This window comes from Aristolochia californica, unplaced genomic scaffold (assembly GCF_029961685.1).
Source record: "Aristolochia californica isolate CCGP_79_NKW_82.1479 unplaced genomic scaffold, dmAriCali1.0.hap1 SCAF_12, whole genome shotgun sequence".
NCBI lineage: Eukaryota > Viridiplantae > Streptophyta > Magnoliopsida > Piperales > Aristolochiaceae > Aristolochia > Aristolochia californica.
Window position 1 is genome coordinate 21,327,292 of NW_027181793.1, and position 14,234 is coordinate 21,341,525.

At 36.0% G+C, this 14,234-nt stretch overlaps 1 protein-coding gene across 1 annotated transcript; it reads left to right on the forward strand.

The window, feature by feature from the left end:
- Window positions 1–284: 284 nt before the first annotated feature.
- Window positions 285–5,334, forward strand: LOC137946495 (ubiquitin-related modifier 1 homolog 2-like). The gene is made up of 5 exons (XM_068792809.1): window positions 285–450; window positions 2,067–2,142; window positions 4,741–4,816; window positions 4,902–4,984; window positions 5,089–5,334. Exons 2-5 carry the CDS (start codon window positions 2,120–2,122, stop codon window positions 5,204–5,206), a joined length of 300 nt encoding a protein of 99 aa, XP_068648910.1. The 5' UTR covers window positions 285–450; window positions 2,067–2,119; the 3' UTR covers window positions 5,207–5,334.
- The last annotated feature ends 8,900 nt before the right edge of the window (window positions 5,335–14,234 follow it).

Below are 14,234 nucleotides of genomic sequence, written 5' to 3' on the forward strand. Positions count from 1 at the left end.
TTTTTGTGAGAAGATGAATCCTTAGTCTACTCAACATTGTTTACACCCAATTTTTTCTTTTTTAAGAAACTATTATTTATAAAAATATTATTAATCTTATTATATTTAAAATAATAATCCTAATTCATAGAATTGAAAATTAATGTTAAATAAAATATTTAAGTTTAATTAAATTGAATTTAAATTGTAAATTGAGAGCACCAAACGAAAGTGGTCCTCGAAAGTTGCTAGTAATAAATAAAAAATAATTTTAAAAAAACGCATGATCTCTCTTCCCTTCGAAATCGAGACCAAAGGAATAAAAAAAGGAAGAGGAGACACCCAGGGGAGATCTATTTTATTCTGAGTTCCGACCTCGCCCCTGCTTCCTTCTCTGCAGTAAAGAGGTAGCGTCTCAGTCGTCGAGCACCTTCCCTCGTCGAGCATTTGCATCAGTTCACCGACTTACAGGTACTAACCTTTCTCTGTTTCTCTATATTAAATCCTATAAAACACTAATCAGGAGTACCTCTCCCCGATTTAACCTTTTTTTTTCCGCTGGAGGCACTGAAGTTACTTGCACGGAGTCTAAGCAAGTTGGGGAATTAAATTTTTATTCGGCACTGGGTGGTCGAACTTGGCAGTTGGCAATAGGGCACGAGGCATCCCAATTGGTTTTCATCTTTCGATGATGTTTAAATCACTGTCCAACAAGTCGATTCCTGTTTTTCTCCCTTTATGAATGTTTCCAGGAAGTAGACTAGAAGTGTTGATGATCTTGTCTTCATATTAGAGAAGCTGGTATTTGGAGAAGGATAAAGGGGGGAAATTTTATCCTAGTTCGAGTTGTTAGAGGTGGCTCCCGGTACAACCTCGACTGGACGCGCCACAGAAGTGTAGCCTCTTGTCAATTAGTGATACTTTTGTATTCCTTTTATTGCAATCTCATGATGCCGTACTTTGAAATAATTACACATGTAAAAGGTGAGAATGTCGAAGCTGTACCAGAAATTTTCAGGAAGGCCCTTTTAACTTCTTGGTTAAATTTTGGGCATTGCATTTTGAGGGCATAGATGCCTGGGAAAATATAGTCTAGTATGAGGTCAGTATGGTGCTGCTTTGAATCTTGGTTTAAAAACATGAAATAAATAACTCAAATTCTTGCTGAATAGAGGTGTAGAAGCTGTGGATGACGAACTCAATGGGAATGCTTTTTTCCACCCTGAGAGAAAGAAAAGGTCCACGCTTGACATAATTATTTGTGCTATCAAAAGAGAAGAAGAACAAACAATTAATGGCATGAGAAAGACAAAAGGAAGAAAATGGGAAGAAAATCTGCCTTCCTCGCCTCCTGAGAAGCTACACCTGTTTTTCAATAAACAGATATAAATCACTTGTATGGTACAAGAGATCCAAGGGGCCAAGATAGGATGGCTGCGTTTCACACAAACTCCTGTAACTATGGCTTTTTCAGGGTTAAGAAAAGTAGTTTTCACTGTTGAATAAAGAATAGGTGGAAAAGAAGGGAATCAAAGTTTGAGGAGATGGATAGGTGATAGTTTTGGGAAGGTGAAGAGAATGCTGATTCGAGATGGGATTGAAGTTATTCAAGAGGAAGGGTTTCTTCCCTTCATCTTTTTATCCATCTGAGTATAGAACATTGATTGATAGTTTTCAGAAGTTTTTCACAGATTCATCTTCAACTATAGACAGGATTTTGGCAGCTTTAATTGGTTTTTAAATTTGCATGGTACTGACTAGAGTGAAGGAGATGTTTAGATTTCAATTGATTCATAAGCTCTGGCCCCCTTTACGTACTTGTTTCCTCCAGTGCTCATGCAAGTTTTGATTTCGACACCATTCTTCTTCACAATTTTAATTGATTGTGTCTCAAATTTGTTTTGTTTGTTCTTCTATGTTATTTTTTTTCTTTTTCTTGGTGCTTAATTTTACCAACCACCTTTACATGGTTATTGATCTCTTTTTAGCTTTTGCAAATGTCTCAAGTTGGCGTTGTTTTAATAACAAGGTGAATCATCTATTTTGTCTTGTATTTATTGTGAGCCTACATGTTCTCTTGTTTCCAGGGTTTCTTTCTGTTTCTTTGGTTACAAACTCTTAGCAGATTGGGAACATCACAATGCAGCTGACACTTGAATTTGGGTGGGCCTCTTAACTCTTTTAAGCTCAAGAGCTTGTAATTATATATTATGAATCATTCTTCTTTTATTTTTCCTTGTCTCTATTTTTATTTTATTTTATTATCGTAGCTGTGATTATTATTGTAGTAATGGTGATTATCTATTTAATTAGTTGATAAATGATCCAGATGCCAAAAAAAGGATGAAAAATGGGATCAAAAGATCATTTGTTTCAGTTATTTACTAATTGTGAATCCTAATGGAATATGGGGTAGAAGAAGAGTTGGGGTTTTGTACATGCTGGGGAGGACTGGTTATACTCTTCTCTTGACTATTGATCTAATTGACACAATCAATATAAAAATGAAAGAGATTATACTAATATTACGTGTCCAATTTAGCATACTAACAAGTGAGGCATCGCCGACAATCACGGGCTAAAGGTTCTTTCTTATTTTCTGCAAAGAGGTATGGACCATGTGCCTGTGTTTAATAGATCACCAGTGTTATTTAAACAGTTAATATTAACACAGCCATAGGCCTTCTCTGATACTTCTGGAAAGTGTCAGAGGTACAAGATGCTGAATCCATGTGAATTCATTGTGGGTTGTGGCCAAGCTCCTTTTCTATTAAAGGGGTATACTCCAGGTTCATCTAGTGTCTTTTTGTCCAAATAACTTGGAGGACATTTCAGTTTATTTGAACTGAATTACTGCTAAATTAGCATCAAATAAAGCAGCGCTTAGTAATAAGCCGCATGTTGTTTTAAAGCTAGTTGAAATTGTTGATATAAGTAATTTTATATATCTTATATAAAATTTGAAATAGCTGATAAGGGTTAATAATGTTCTTGATTAGACACATTTGGGCTCCAAGGGGCAGTTTGTAGTTCTTCCTACTTGATCAAGATGGTGAAGATGTTTTCCAGTGGCTGATTGATAAGAAGGCAATAGTTATGACCCAATAGTTTCTTGACTTACTGGCTAAAAAAGTGGTCATAGACATTATTGTGGTGAAATACATTATAGAAGATTTTGCAGACCACAATGCGGAAGGGACATAACATGATTAAAATTTTTTATTTTCAAGAAAGCACAACCTCTGAGGAAATATTGCACTCAGGGAGAGGAAGAAGGAATCGGAGTTTAGTGTCTAGGTTTTTGTGGATATCTGCGTACTTTTGCTTACATGAAAGGATTTTGTTGTCTTGCCAGACCAGCATATTTAGATGGACACATCATGCTTCTGATGTTCAAATGGGAGCAGGAACAAAGCTTGCCTAGTGTTTTGTACCCTAAAGAAAGTAATGTCCTATGAGAAAAAATTGCACACAGAAAGTGCTAGTAGGAATAGTGCTTAACAATGGTGTAAAACTGGACCAGGAACTAAACCCGTGAGCTGACTGGTTTTGGTTAGGCCTGGTTAATCAGGTCTAACCAGTTGAACTGGAGCATCACGCTTCTTTGATGCATGTTCTGATCTATTATGATAACACTTTTGAACTGATAATTGTAGTATTATGATTCTTAAAAAAGAAACTAAAATCAACACATACTCCAACAATGTACAACTCCAACAGAAGTGTCACCAAACCATTATTCATGAGCTGTACTCATTCAGTTGCCCGAAATTTCTTTATAAAGGGATTTTCTATATTTTCACCTTTTTTTCTCCCTGCAAGGACACAAATAAACCTAATATATATTTAAAGTTCTGTGTTGGAACATTAAAAGAGAAAAAAAATCTTTGTTAGGGGTAACTTTTTTTTTTTTCTGCTAGCAACATCAAAACTGCGGGTTTTCCTTAACTATCAATAAAGTTCTTTGAAATGTTATCATTGGAATTCAGGATTATGAAGCCCAGAAATATGAAGAAAACAAAAAAGCATCTGTATCCAAAAAACATCTTCAACTTTGTGTAACAAGCAACTACTCTTTTTTTGTTCCTGGAATTCAAAAAATTGTTCTTGTTAAAAGCTGCTTGGGGTCTTGGATGAGGTAGGCACACCCATTACAGCTTGTGATTCTGTAAAGAGGGGTGGCTTGGTGATGCAACTGAGCTCATAACATCCATCTATTTAATCCTGATACACTTGAATCCCAAGTATATCAGGAGCAACATATGACTGGAAAACTTTGAAGTGACAAAGACATCAGGGAATAAGCAAAAAAATGTGAACAAGTTTAACCTCACCAACTGTTTCTCTTGATTCAGCCAGGTTGAACAGTTCAACATTAAAACTGGCTGGGTCAGCTGGTTTTTGCTTAGAATAAGTCTTCAGCATTGTAAAAACGGGCAGACTGATGACTCCAGTTCAACCAGCTGGTTGTGTCCACTTTGCACTACACCGGTGGTTAGGGTGTCAACATTCATTTGCTTTGGCAAAAAGATCTTGCCTCAGGGCCTACGCACCAGATTGACTTGTGTTGTGAATTTCTATTGATCTTCTCTTTCTTGTTTGACATTAAGTGTTTTCTTCTACCCTTTGTTGGCTGTTGGAGCCTAACCACCAGATTGACATGTGGTGTGACTTTCGATTTATCTTCTCTTTCGTGTTTGTCATTTAAGTCTTTTTCCCCACTCTTTCTTGGCTTGATTGCTTCTTTATTTACCACTGCAGTGGGGGCCTTGAGCTTCTTTGTGAATCTGTCAAGATTCATCATATTGATGTTAAAATGAAGACTGGAGAGGAAAAGGTAGTTCTGTTAAGACACATTTTCACGAGCATATCATTTGGACTTTGCTAAGACAAGTTCTTGTGCACTCCATTGTATATTCTAGTTGACAATGAAAGACTTGCTGATGTGGGTTCGAACCAATATAATCAAGGAGAGGCCTGAAATGTTCATCAAAGGTGATACTGTGTAAGTTCAAACTTTACCATCTTATATAATTCCATTTTTGGCTTTGAGGTGTATCCTTGGAGCCTTTTGATGTAATTCTGCTCCTCATTTTGTTTCATATGCAGGAGGCCTGGCGTGTTGGTGCTTATAAATGACTGTGACTGGGAACTTTGTGGTCAGCTTGATGCAACGTTAGAAGAAAAGGATGTGGTAATTTTCATTTCTACCTTGCATGGTGGATAACACTGGGGAGGGAAATTATAAATATTATCATTGTAAGATTTCGACTTATGAGACCCGAGCTTTTTGAATGGCCCTTTATTGCAGCTCATATTAGTTGTCACAATTGAAAATAATTTACAAAGTTCAAGCTCAAAGAAGTTAGAAATCATCCGGTAAGCAGATATTGTGGAAACAACCCTATCGACAATCAATACGACCACTCATGATTATTTTTACAGAAATCTTCAACAACCATTAATGACGACATGTTATTCTGATCCGGGCTCCTCGTTCGATTCAGAGTTCTGAAGCAGGGGGGGGAGGGGTTGAATGCCATTGAACCTGAACGGATGTGTTCTAAACAGCTTAAAGTAGGGGCTGAGATTTAATAGTGTGTAGGAACTGGGAAGTCGATTTACTTATAAACACCAACTCCTTTTGCAGATCAGATGATAAACTTGATTGGTTAATTTTGTTGGATCAGTTTGGTCTTGGCGGGTCCGCGAGGGTGGTGGGAGAGGGAGCTGCCTCCATTTTTGTTGACAACGGAAGCTTCCATCTCTTCCCCCATCCACTACCAATCATTCTACTATTAAAAGAAATTGGAGACGAACCCAAGTTTGACTTTCCCTCAACGGATCCGCCCTTTGTTTCTTTCTCTTCCCATGTCCATTTCGATTTTTCTGGTTCTCTTTCTCTCGTTGGCTCTCTCTTTCTCTCTCACTCCCAATCTCTCTCTAGTTCAGTCACAGCATTAAACACTCCTGTATGCTTGGTGGGTCTCTGGTGTATTCGACACATCCCCTCAAACAGACAAAAAATGAGCAAAGTAATTCAAATGCTTGAATGACTTTAAAGGAAATGTTGAAATTGAAATGCCTCCAAACCCTTTTCCAAAGGACAACGGATTCCATTATCACATAACTTGTGGTGCTTCAGTATAGTACAATAACGAGAACCATTGACAACTCGTTGTTTTATCACCCATTTTAACTTTTTGAAAGTTTGTGTTCGGTTTCGTACTTATCATCGAGACTTTGTGATAGAGGAGATTAAATACTATGTCTTTGTTATTTGTTTCAAGATGGGATCACTACTATTACCTCCCAACTTGAGGTGGAGTGTTCGAAGATATGACTAAGTTGGAGTGTCATTGATGTAATTAATTTATGATTTTTGTCTCTTCTCCACTTGTACTAAAGTGACGGGTATACTTGTGATATTAGTACTTTTAACATCTATAAATAAAACTTAAGGGGGAGGGTTTGGACAAGTCCATAACCCTAATCTTCCTCCTCCTTTCTCCCCACGTGCTCTCTTTCTCCTTGGACGTCTCTCGTTCTCCCTCTCTCTTTCTTCCTCTTCTTTCTCCCCAGTTGAGACGGAGGATGAAGCCATGGTGTGGCCAAACACCAAGGTGGAAGACTGTGCAAGTCCAGTGCATAGCAATAGAAGCAATGGCCAAGGCCAAGTGCAATGGCACAGCCCAGAGGGGCGCACACATATGGCTGGCCCAACATCAACTTCAGCAAAAGAAGACACACTTGAGCTTGCCAAACGGATGGCCAAGCAACAAGGTGCACAACAACCCCAACAGCCAGCTCAGACACAAGGCAGCACGCCAGCAGACACTTCTAGCGGGGCGAAATGGGGTTGGGCGCAACCAGGAATCTTGGCGGGGCGAAATGGGGTTGCTGGCGCCCAACCAGGACTCCAGGCAGGGCGAAATGGGGTTTCCTCAGGACGCCAGGCGCAGGTGCGCACGCGGCAGGACTCCAGGCACAGGCGCCAGGCGCCCGCGCGCGCAGGACTCCAGGCGCAGGTGCCCGCTGGCGAAATGGGGTTTCCGCCAGGCGCCAGGCGCCCCGCGCGAAATGGGGTTTCCTGAGGCGCCAGGCGCCAGGCGCTCGCGGGCGAAATGGGGTTTCCGCCAGGCGCCAGGCGCCCCGCGCGAAATGGGGTTTCCTGGGCTCCAGGCGCCAGGCGCCCCGCGCGAAATGGGGTTTCCTGGCGACCAGGTCGCCAGGCGCCCTGGTCTGGCGGGCGCCAACCTGACCAAGGCGCCCCTTGACGCCAGAAACCGAATTTTTGGGATCTGACGGATTTTTGAGCGTTTTTAGAGATTTCAAAAGGCCTAGGGAGATACTATAAATAGAGAGGCCTCTCCCATTGTAAAAGGGTCGAAAAATCCTTAGCCTTCTTTACTCTTTTGGTGTATAGAGAGAGTTTTTAGCCTTGGCTTTCAAGAGTGTTTAGCCACCCTTTGTAACCTTGTATTCTCAATACAAAGTAGGCTTTTCTCTTCTATTCCTTGGTGTTTTCGTTGTCCCATTTGGCTTGTAACTTCTTGTGTGAAGTATTGGTTGGAAGATCCGAAGCTCAAGGAGGCTGACTAGTTCTTGGGAAGAGCTAGGCCGCACGGGGTAGATATTCCGCTTGGCTAGACGGACCTAGCCCAAATTTAACCGCGTGACACCAGTGCTCTCTCTCTCTCCCTCTCTCTTTCCTCCTCTTCTTATTTTTCTTCTCCCTTCTTCGTGTTCCTTCTTTTCTTCATTACCAAATATCTAAAGGCTATAGATCTTGAAAATCAATATGTTGTTTATTCGCATGCAGGATTCCTCCACGTAAAAAGTCATGCTTGTTAAAGAGGGCCACATGCCAATCAGGATTCCTTCCAAGTATGCCAATGTTTGGCCATTTCTTTTTAAATCTTCTCTCGGATTCTCATCCTCTTCCTACCTTCATCCCCATAACCCTAAATTAGTGTCCTATAATTTTTTTTGTAAATAAATTATTTAGTTAAATTTATTTTTTGAATTATTTATAGTGTTCTTTGCTTTGCATCAAATTAAAACATGCTTCACCACTTGTGCAGGTCCTGTCAATTCTTTTGTTTTTTTACAAGCATATCCCCCAAGCAAGATACTTAATGTGTCAAAGCCACTCTTCTTTTTGGTCCAAGTCACTTTTTTTTGTGAGAATAAAAAATACCCCCATTCCCTTTTTCTATGAATTTAAAGGTTCAAATGCTCAAAAAATCTAAAAAATATGCATTAAATTTTTTGTCTTTGAAAAAAAACAATAGGTCACTTTTGAAATTTGAACACCAAATGAGCTCGAGTCCAAGTCTGAAAGACAGCCTGTGTGTTGTTGTATGATAGGGTCAACTCTTTTTTATGTAGTCAACTCCTTTTTTTTGTCAAAACATGTCATTTTTTTATTAACTTCCTTTTCACTCAATGTAGTTGAATGATTTTCAATCAGGTGACTCTTTGTCCCATAGTCGAGTCCTTTGAGTTTTGGTACTTTAAGAATTCAATTCTCCCACTAATGAGTCAAAGGCTTTATAAAATTCTCAATTCACTATATTTAGTGATCAATTCCTCTTTTACTTTTAGTTCTTCAGTTCTTTAGTTGAAGGAGTCAACTCCTTTTAGCCTTTATGCTACAGGGTTACATCCTCCATACTGAATTACTCGACTCCTATGCATGGGGTTGACTCTATCCTACTTTACTCTTCTTATCTCTTCTGGATTTGTTGCTTGCATAAGATGATTTTCTCTCTCTTATTTAATCAAATGATGTTGTTAGGTTGTTAAGAAGATGTACTTTCTAGCATGAGCTACTTGTCCCTTTCTTTTTGTGTATGAGTTGGTTAGATAGACTGGTTGAATGAACATTTATACTATCAAAAATTTCTTTTGGAGTTTTTTGAGCTGTAAGACAATCCAAATCCAAATCCAAATGCACGGCATTAGTACCTTTGGTGTTCGTTATCATCAAAACCTAATGGAATGGGATCTTTAGACCATTGTCCTCCCAAAAGAATTTACATCAACCACAAATAGACATCATAGTAAGAGATCTCAATGAGATTCAAGTATCTACATGGTCTAGTGATTAGCAATAGTAGTTTTACTTATTAGAATTAGATATGAATACTCGTTCATAAATAAATTTGATCAATTCAATGCTTTGAAGATGGTCTAGTGATTAGCAATAGTAGGTAACACTCTGGCTTTCAGCGTTATGGAAGCCTTCATTGTTAATGATTTTCTTAAGCCAGAAGACTTTGTTGAAGGCGATAGGAATGATTTTTTTTTTTGCCCCTTCGTTTTGTTGAAAAAACATGACCCAGTCTTTACTAATTTATTATTTCCCAGCATTCCTGAACATTTTGATGATCGAAGCAGATATAAAAATATTCGGTCCTCTTCAACATCGAAGTGCGTCCTTCCGAATTGGGATAATAATTGATATCAAAATATTCCGAAAAATTGTATCTGATGTTAATCCAAGGAAAAGTCGTCTGTTCTCTTCCAACTTCTGATCCACCATCAATTTCTACCTTCTTAAAAAATATCTTTGTGGCAACTGCCAATTTGGTTTTATCCGATTTTTTAAACTTAATAAAATCGGATGATGATGGCTTAATCAAATTTAGAACTGTACATGTATATAGTCAAATGTGACACGTAGACTTTGTACGTTGCTACGTCATCAACACTCGATGAGTCAATTGACACGTTGACTGCTATGTCACCATTCCGACACGTTAGCTCACAAGTAAGATGCCACATCATTATATGACAAAAAAAACAAACTACAGTTTAAAAAATAACATGGCAAAATTTTAAAATAGTTATAATTTTTAAAAAAAAATTGAAAAAAAATTTTAGATTTTAAGAATCAAATTTCTCAATACATTTTTTATTACTTTATATTTAAAATAATAAATTCTAAAAAAAATTAATTAATTAAAAACTTAACTCTCACCTATTTAACACCATTTATTATCAATTAAAATATTTATTCATTGAAAAATATGAAAACTCTATATTAGAGTTTAAATATAAAATTTATAGGTAAACTTTTTATTACTTTATATATTAAATAATAAAAAATAAAATAAGTATACTAATTAATTAAAAATCTTACTTTTACCTATTTAAAACCTCTTATTATAGATTAAAATATTTAAAAATTGAAAAAATTATACAAAAAAATTATTTTAGAGTTTAAAAATAAAATTTGTTGGAACACTTTTTATCACCTTATTTATATAATTAATTAAAAATCTTACTCTACCTATTTAACACATTTTATTATTTATTTAAAATATTTATTAACTAAAAAAATTAAAATTCTATTTTAAAGTTTAAAAATTAAATGTATCAGTACACTTTTTATTACCTTATATTAAAAATATTAAGTTATTAATCAATTTAAAAATCTTACTTTTACCTATTTGACACCTTTTAATTATCAATTTAAAATATTTTGTAATTAAACATTTTAAAAAAAATTATTTTAGAGTTAAAAATCAAATTTATCAATACTTTTTTAATCAAATTTATAGGTACACTTTTTATTATCAACATTTAAAAAAATAAAAAATAAAATAAGTTTAATAATTAATTAAAAAATCTTACTCTTACCTATTTAACACATTTTATTATCAATTTAAAATATTTATTAATTTAAAAAATTATTCAAAAATTTTACTTTACAGATTAAAAATCAAAATTTTCGGTCCACATTTTGTTACCTTATATTTACAATAATAGAATATAAAATTATTAGATTATTTAATTATAAATCTTACTCTTACCTATTTAATACTTTTAATTATCAATTTAAAATATTTATTAATTGCAAAAATGTTTGAAAATTTTATTTTAGAGTTTAAAAATTAAATTTATCAGTTCACTTTTTATTACCTTGTATTTACAACAATAAACAAGGAAGGATGTAAAAGGAAGTCATATATTAATAATTGATTTTACATCAAAATGTCAAAGAATATAAAAATTCATGTCAAATAAAGTATAGAAAAAGGGTATTTTTAATAAAAAATTAAATCAATTAATTTTTACTCCTTTGTATACAAAAAAAAAGTAGAAATTTAAGGGAAATACTCTCTTCAAAATTTGCCAACAATAAAAGAGATAGAAGGGTAGTTTGGTCAATTGGAGAGGATATGTTGGGGATTTATTGAAATTAAGAAGGGGGTTTGGGTACTCCAAACGTTATCCATTTTAATAGTAGTCGCGGTAGGTCAAGAAGGAAAGTTGGGGCGGGCTAACAAGGGAAGCACCAACGTGAGCATTGCACAAGGAGAAAATCCATCTTGCCTTCCCAACAAAGCTTCTACTTCGATCTCTGCCTCATCTTTTGGCGTTTCCTCTTGCGTCTCCTCATATGCTTCTTCTTCCACTGCAAAATGCAATAAAGAACCCTTAAAAAAACATAGTTGACTAGAGGAAGAAATCGGAGACTAAGACTGAGAGGAAAAACAAATACTCCTTTTCGCTCAATCGACGCTGTCGAACAAGGAAGAAATTTGATTCATATAATCACTTTTTTTTTGCCAGTATGACAGAAGTACAAGGATTCAACTCCACTTCATATAATATTTGAACTGAACATTGGTTCAGTTCCATTTAACAAGATAGATATTGATTAGTATAGGTTGATTTAGAATCAAATTCAAAAGAACTTCACCATATTTCCACTAAATTCTATAGAAATATCATCATTCAGATAATCTACATATGTTACCGGTGTTGTTTTTGTGCTAATACTTAACATAGATAGTTTCACATTTATCATGCTAATTATTCTTAACACAACCACTCATATTAAGGCTTGATATTTAACATGTTTCAAATATCATAAAATATCATAGACCAGATTACTGACCTTAGCTTGAAACTTGGCATCCAGAAGAATATTGTTTATCTTCACATCTCAGTGAACATAGTGGTTATGTATACACTCTAGTCCCCTTGTTGCATCAAGAGCAATTTGAACTCTAGTGGTCCATTGAATTGGAGTGGAACTTGGAACACCTTGAGATGAACCGGAAGCAATTCACCATAGTGATCTTGAACAAAAAAAACATGGCATAAATTTTGAATCAGTTGCCAAGGAGGAAATCAATCGCGAATATATCTAAATGAAATATTATGAAAACAAAACACCATCAAGGAAAGAATTTAAACTATAGATCATTAGTACCGGGGTTGTGTAAATGACTACTCAGTGCACCATTTTGTGCAAATTCTTACATGAGAAACAAAGAATCTCCTCCAACTGCATATCCAACTAGGTCAACCTATATACAGAGGAGTAGAACATAGCCAAGTCAAATGTCAATTAAAACTTAAAAAACATTGAGGTAAATGACAAATCAAACATTTTTCAAGGAACCTGATGGACTAGTAGCTTCTAGGAAGAATGAGATTAAGATTTCATGAAAGATTAAATGTCATGAAAACAAATTGTAATCCTTTTGATTCGTGATTGACCTCCATCATAACTATCAAAATATCCATACTTCTCCTTCAATTTTCCATTGTATCGACAAAAGAACCCAATAACTGACGCCATATTATCTACAAAATCTACATATATTAGTAAGTGTCTATTTATGTAAAAAATATCTAAGTCTTATGACTAGTCCTAACAATGCAAAAACACACCTAAGTCCAAATTCACCGAACACCCCTGGTAGAGCCCCATATGACTTCGAAGTCTTTGAACCATACCTCGTCAGTGATGGGGGTTAGGTTTCATTGCCTCATGGACGCCCGTGCAGGTGACTCAGCCAAGTTTGAAGTGGACTCAACCCACCCTCCATTGCCTAACCTACTCTTAAATAAACTCTTTACCCATCCCTAAGGACACATGGAAATACAATAAAACATAAACAAATTTATTTTCGTGTGGTGGTTACTTATAACACCCGAATCTTCTCACCACATGGCAAAATTATTCCATAACACTTCAAAATTATTCAACAATATTCTACAACATTTAAAAATTGATCAAACTAATTCCATAGTAGATGACTAGTTCTAACAATGCAAAAAAAGTTCAAATTCACTGAACACCCCTGGTAGAACCCAATATAATTTCGCATTCACTACTAACCGTACCTCATTAGTGATGGGGGTCGGGTTTCATTGGCTAATGGACGCCCGTGCAGGCGACTTAGCCTAGTTTGAACTGGACTCAACCCACCCTCCATTACCCAACCTACTCTTAATCAGACTTTGTACCTATCCTAGTAACTAGGTCAAACATAATAAAACATAAACAAAACAAAAAAAACCCATGTGGTGGATATTTATAACACCCAAATCTCCTCACCACATGGATCATTCCATGACACTTCAAATTTATTTAACAACAACTAGCAACTAAAAATCATGCAAATCTTATCTCAATAGAGTAAACTGCAACTTTATAAATCAGAAAATTAAACTAAATGCATAAATCATAAATTAAACCAAATTAAACTAGAACCTTAAAAAAATACAACATTCAATGGCATAGGAATCCATAAATTAAAATACAAAAAATTAATAAATATAGAGATCAATTCAATCAAGTTTCAATTAAACTTTACAATAATTTTAATTTATCAGCAATTGACAAAAAAATCATTAACAGAAAATCAGTAATTAAATACCTAAATTAAAATCAACATGATAATCAAATACAGTAATTAGATTCAATTAACAAAAGCTCTAAAACATCACCCTGTTAAATCAGCTTCTAAAATTCAAATACGGGTTTGGAGGGTGAGTAGGGCTTCAATTTTGAGAGAGGGGGCGATGAGAGGGTGAAATGATAGGGTATTAAGAGAGGGGGCGCTGAGAGGAAATTATAGGGTTTGGTTTTGAGAGAGGGATCAGCAAGGAGATGAAATAATAAGCTTAGGTTTTGAGAAAGGGGCAGCGAGAGGATCAACAAAGAGGAACAGATAAGAAGAGTGAGAGATGTGGTTGAGACAAAGTCTGGGTTAAGAGGAAGAGAGGGCGGTTGAGAGGGGGGCGTCGAGGGCAAGGGCGAGGCCAAGCGGCGACAGTAGGGGAGCAGTGGGGAGCGTTGGTAGTTGGCACTGTGAGAGGGCGAGAGGAGAGGAGAGGAGAATAGTGACATGGCATGAGGGCTCACGTGGTGCGAGATGACATGGCATGATGAGTGTTAATATATAATGATGTGGCATCATACTTGGGCGTTGATGTGTCAGAATAGT

Excerpts from the sequence above, each read along its gene's own strand:
- LOC137946495 (XM_068792809.1), top strand. The coding sequence starts at position 2,120 with ATGCAGCTGACACTTGAATTTGG. Across the intron at positions 2,143-4,740 it reads CAGCTGACACTTGAATTTGG|TGGGGGCCTTGAGCTTCTTT; the intron begins GTGGGCCTCTTA and ends TTACCACTGCAG. Across the intron at positions 4,985-5,088 it reads TTCATCAAAGGTGATACTGT|GAGGCCTGGCGTGTTGGTGC; the intron begins GTAAGTTCAAAC and ends TTTCATATGCAG.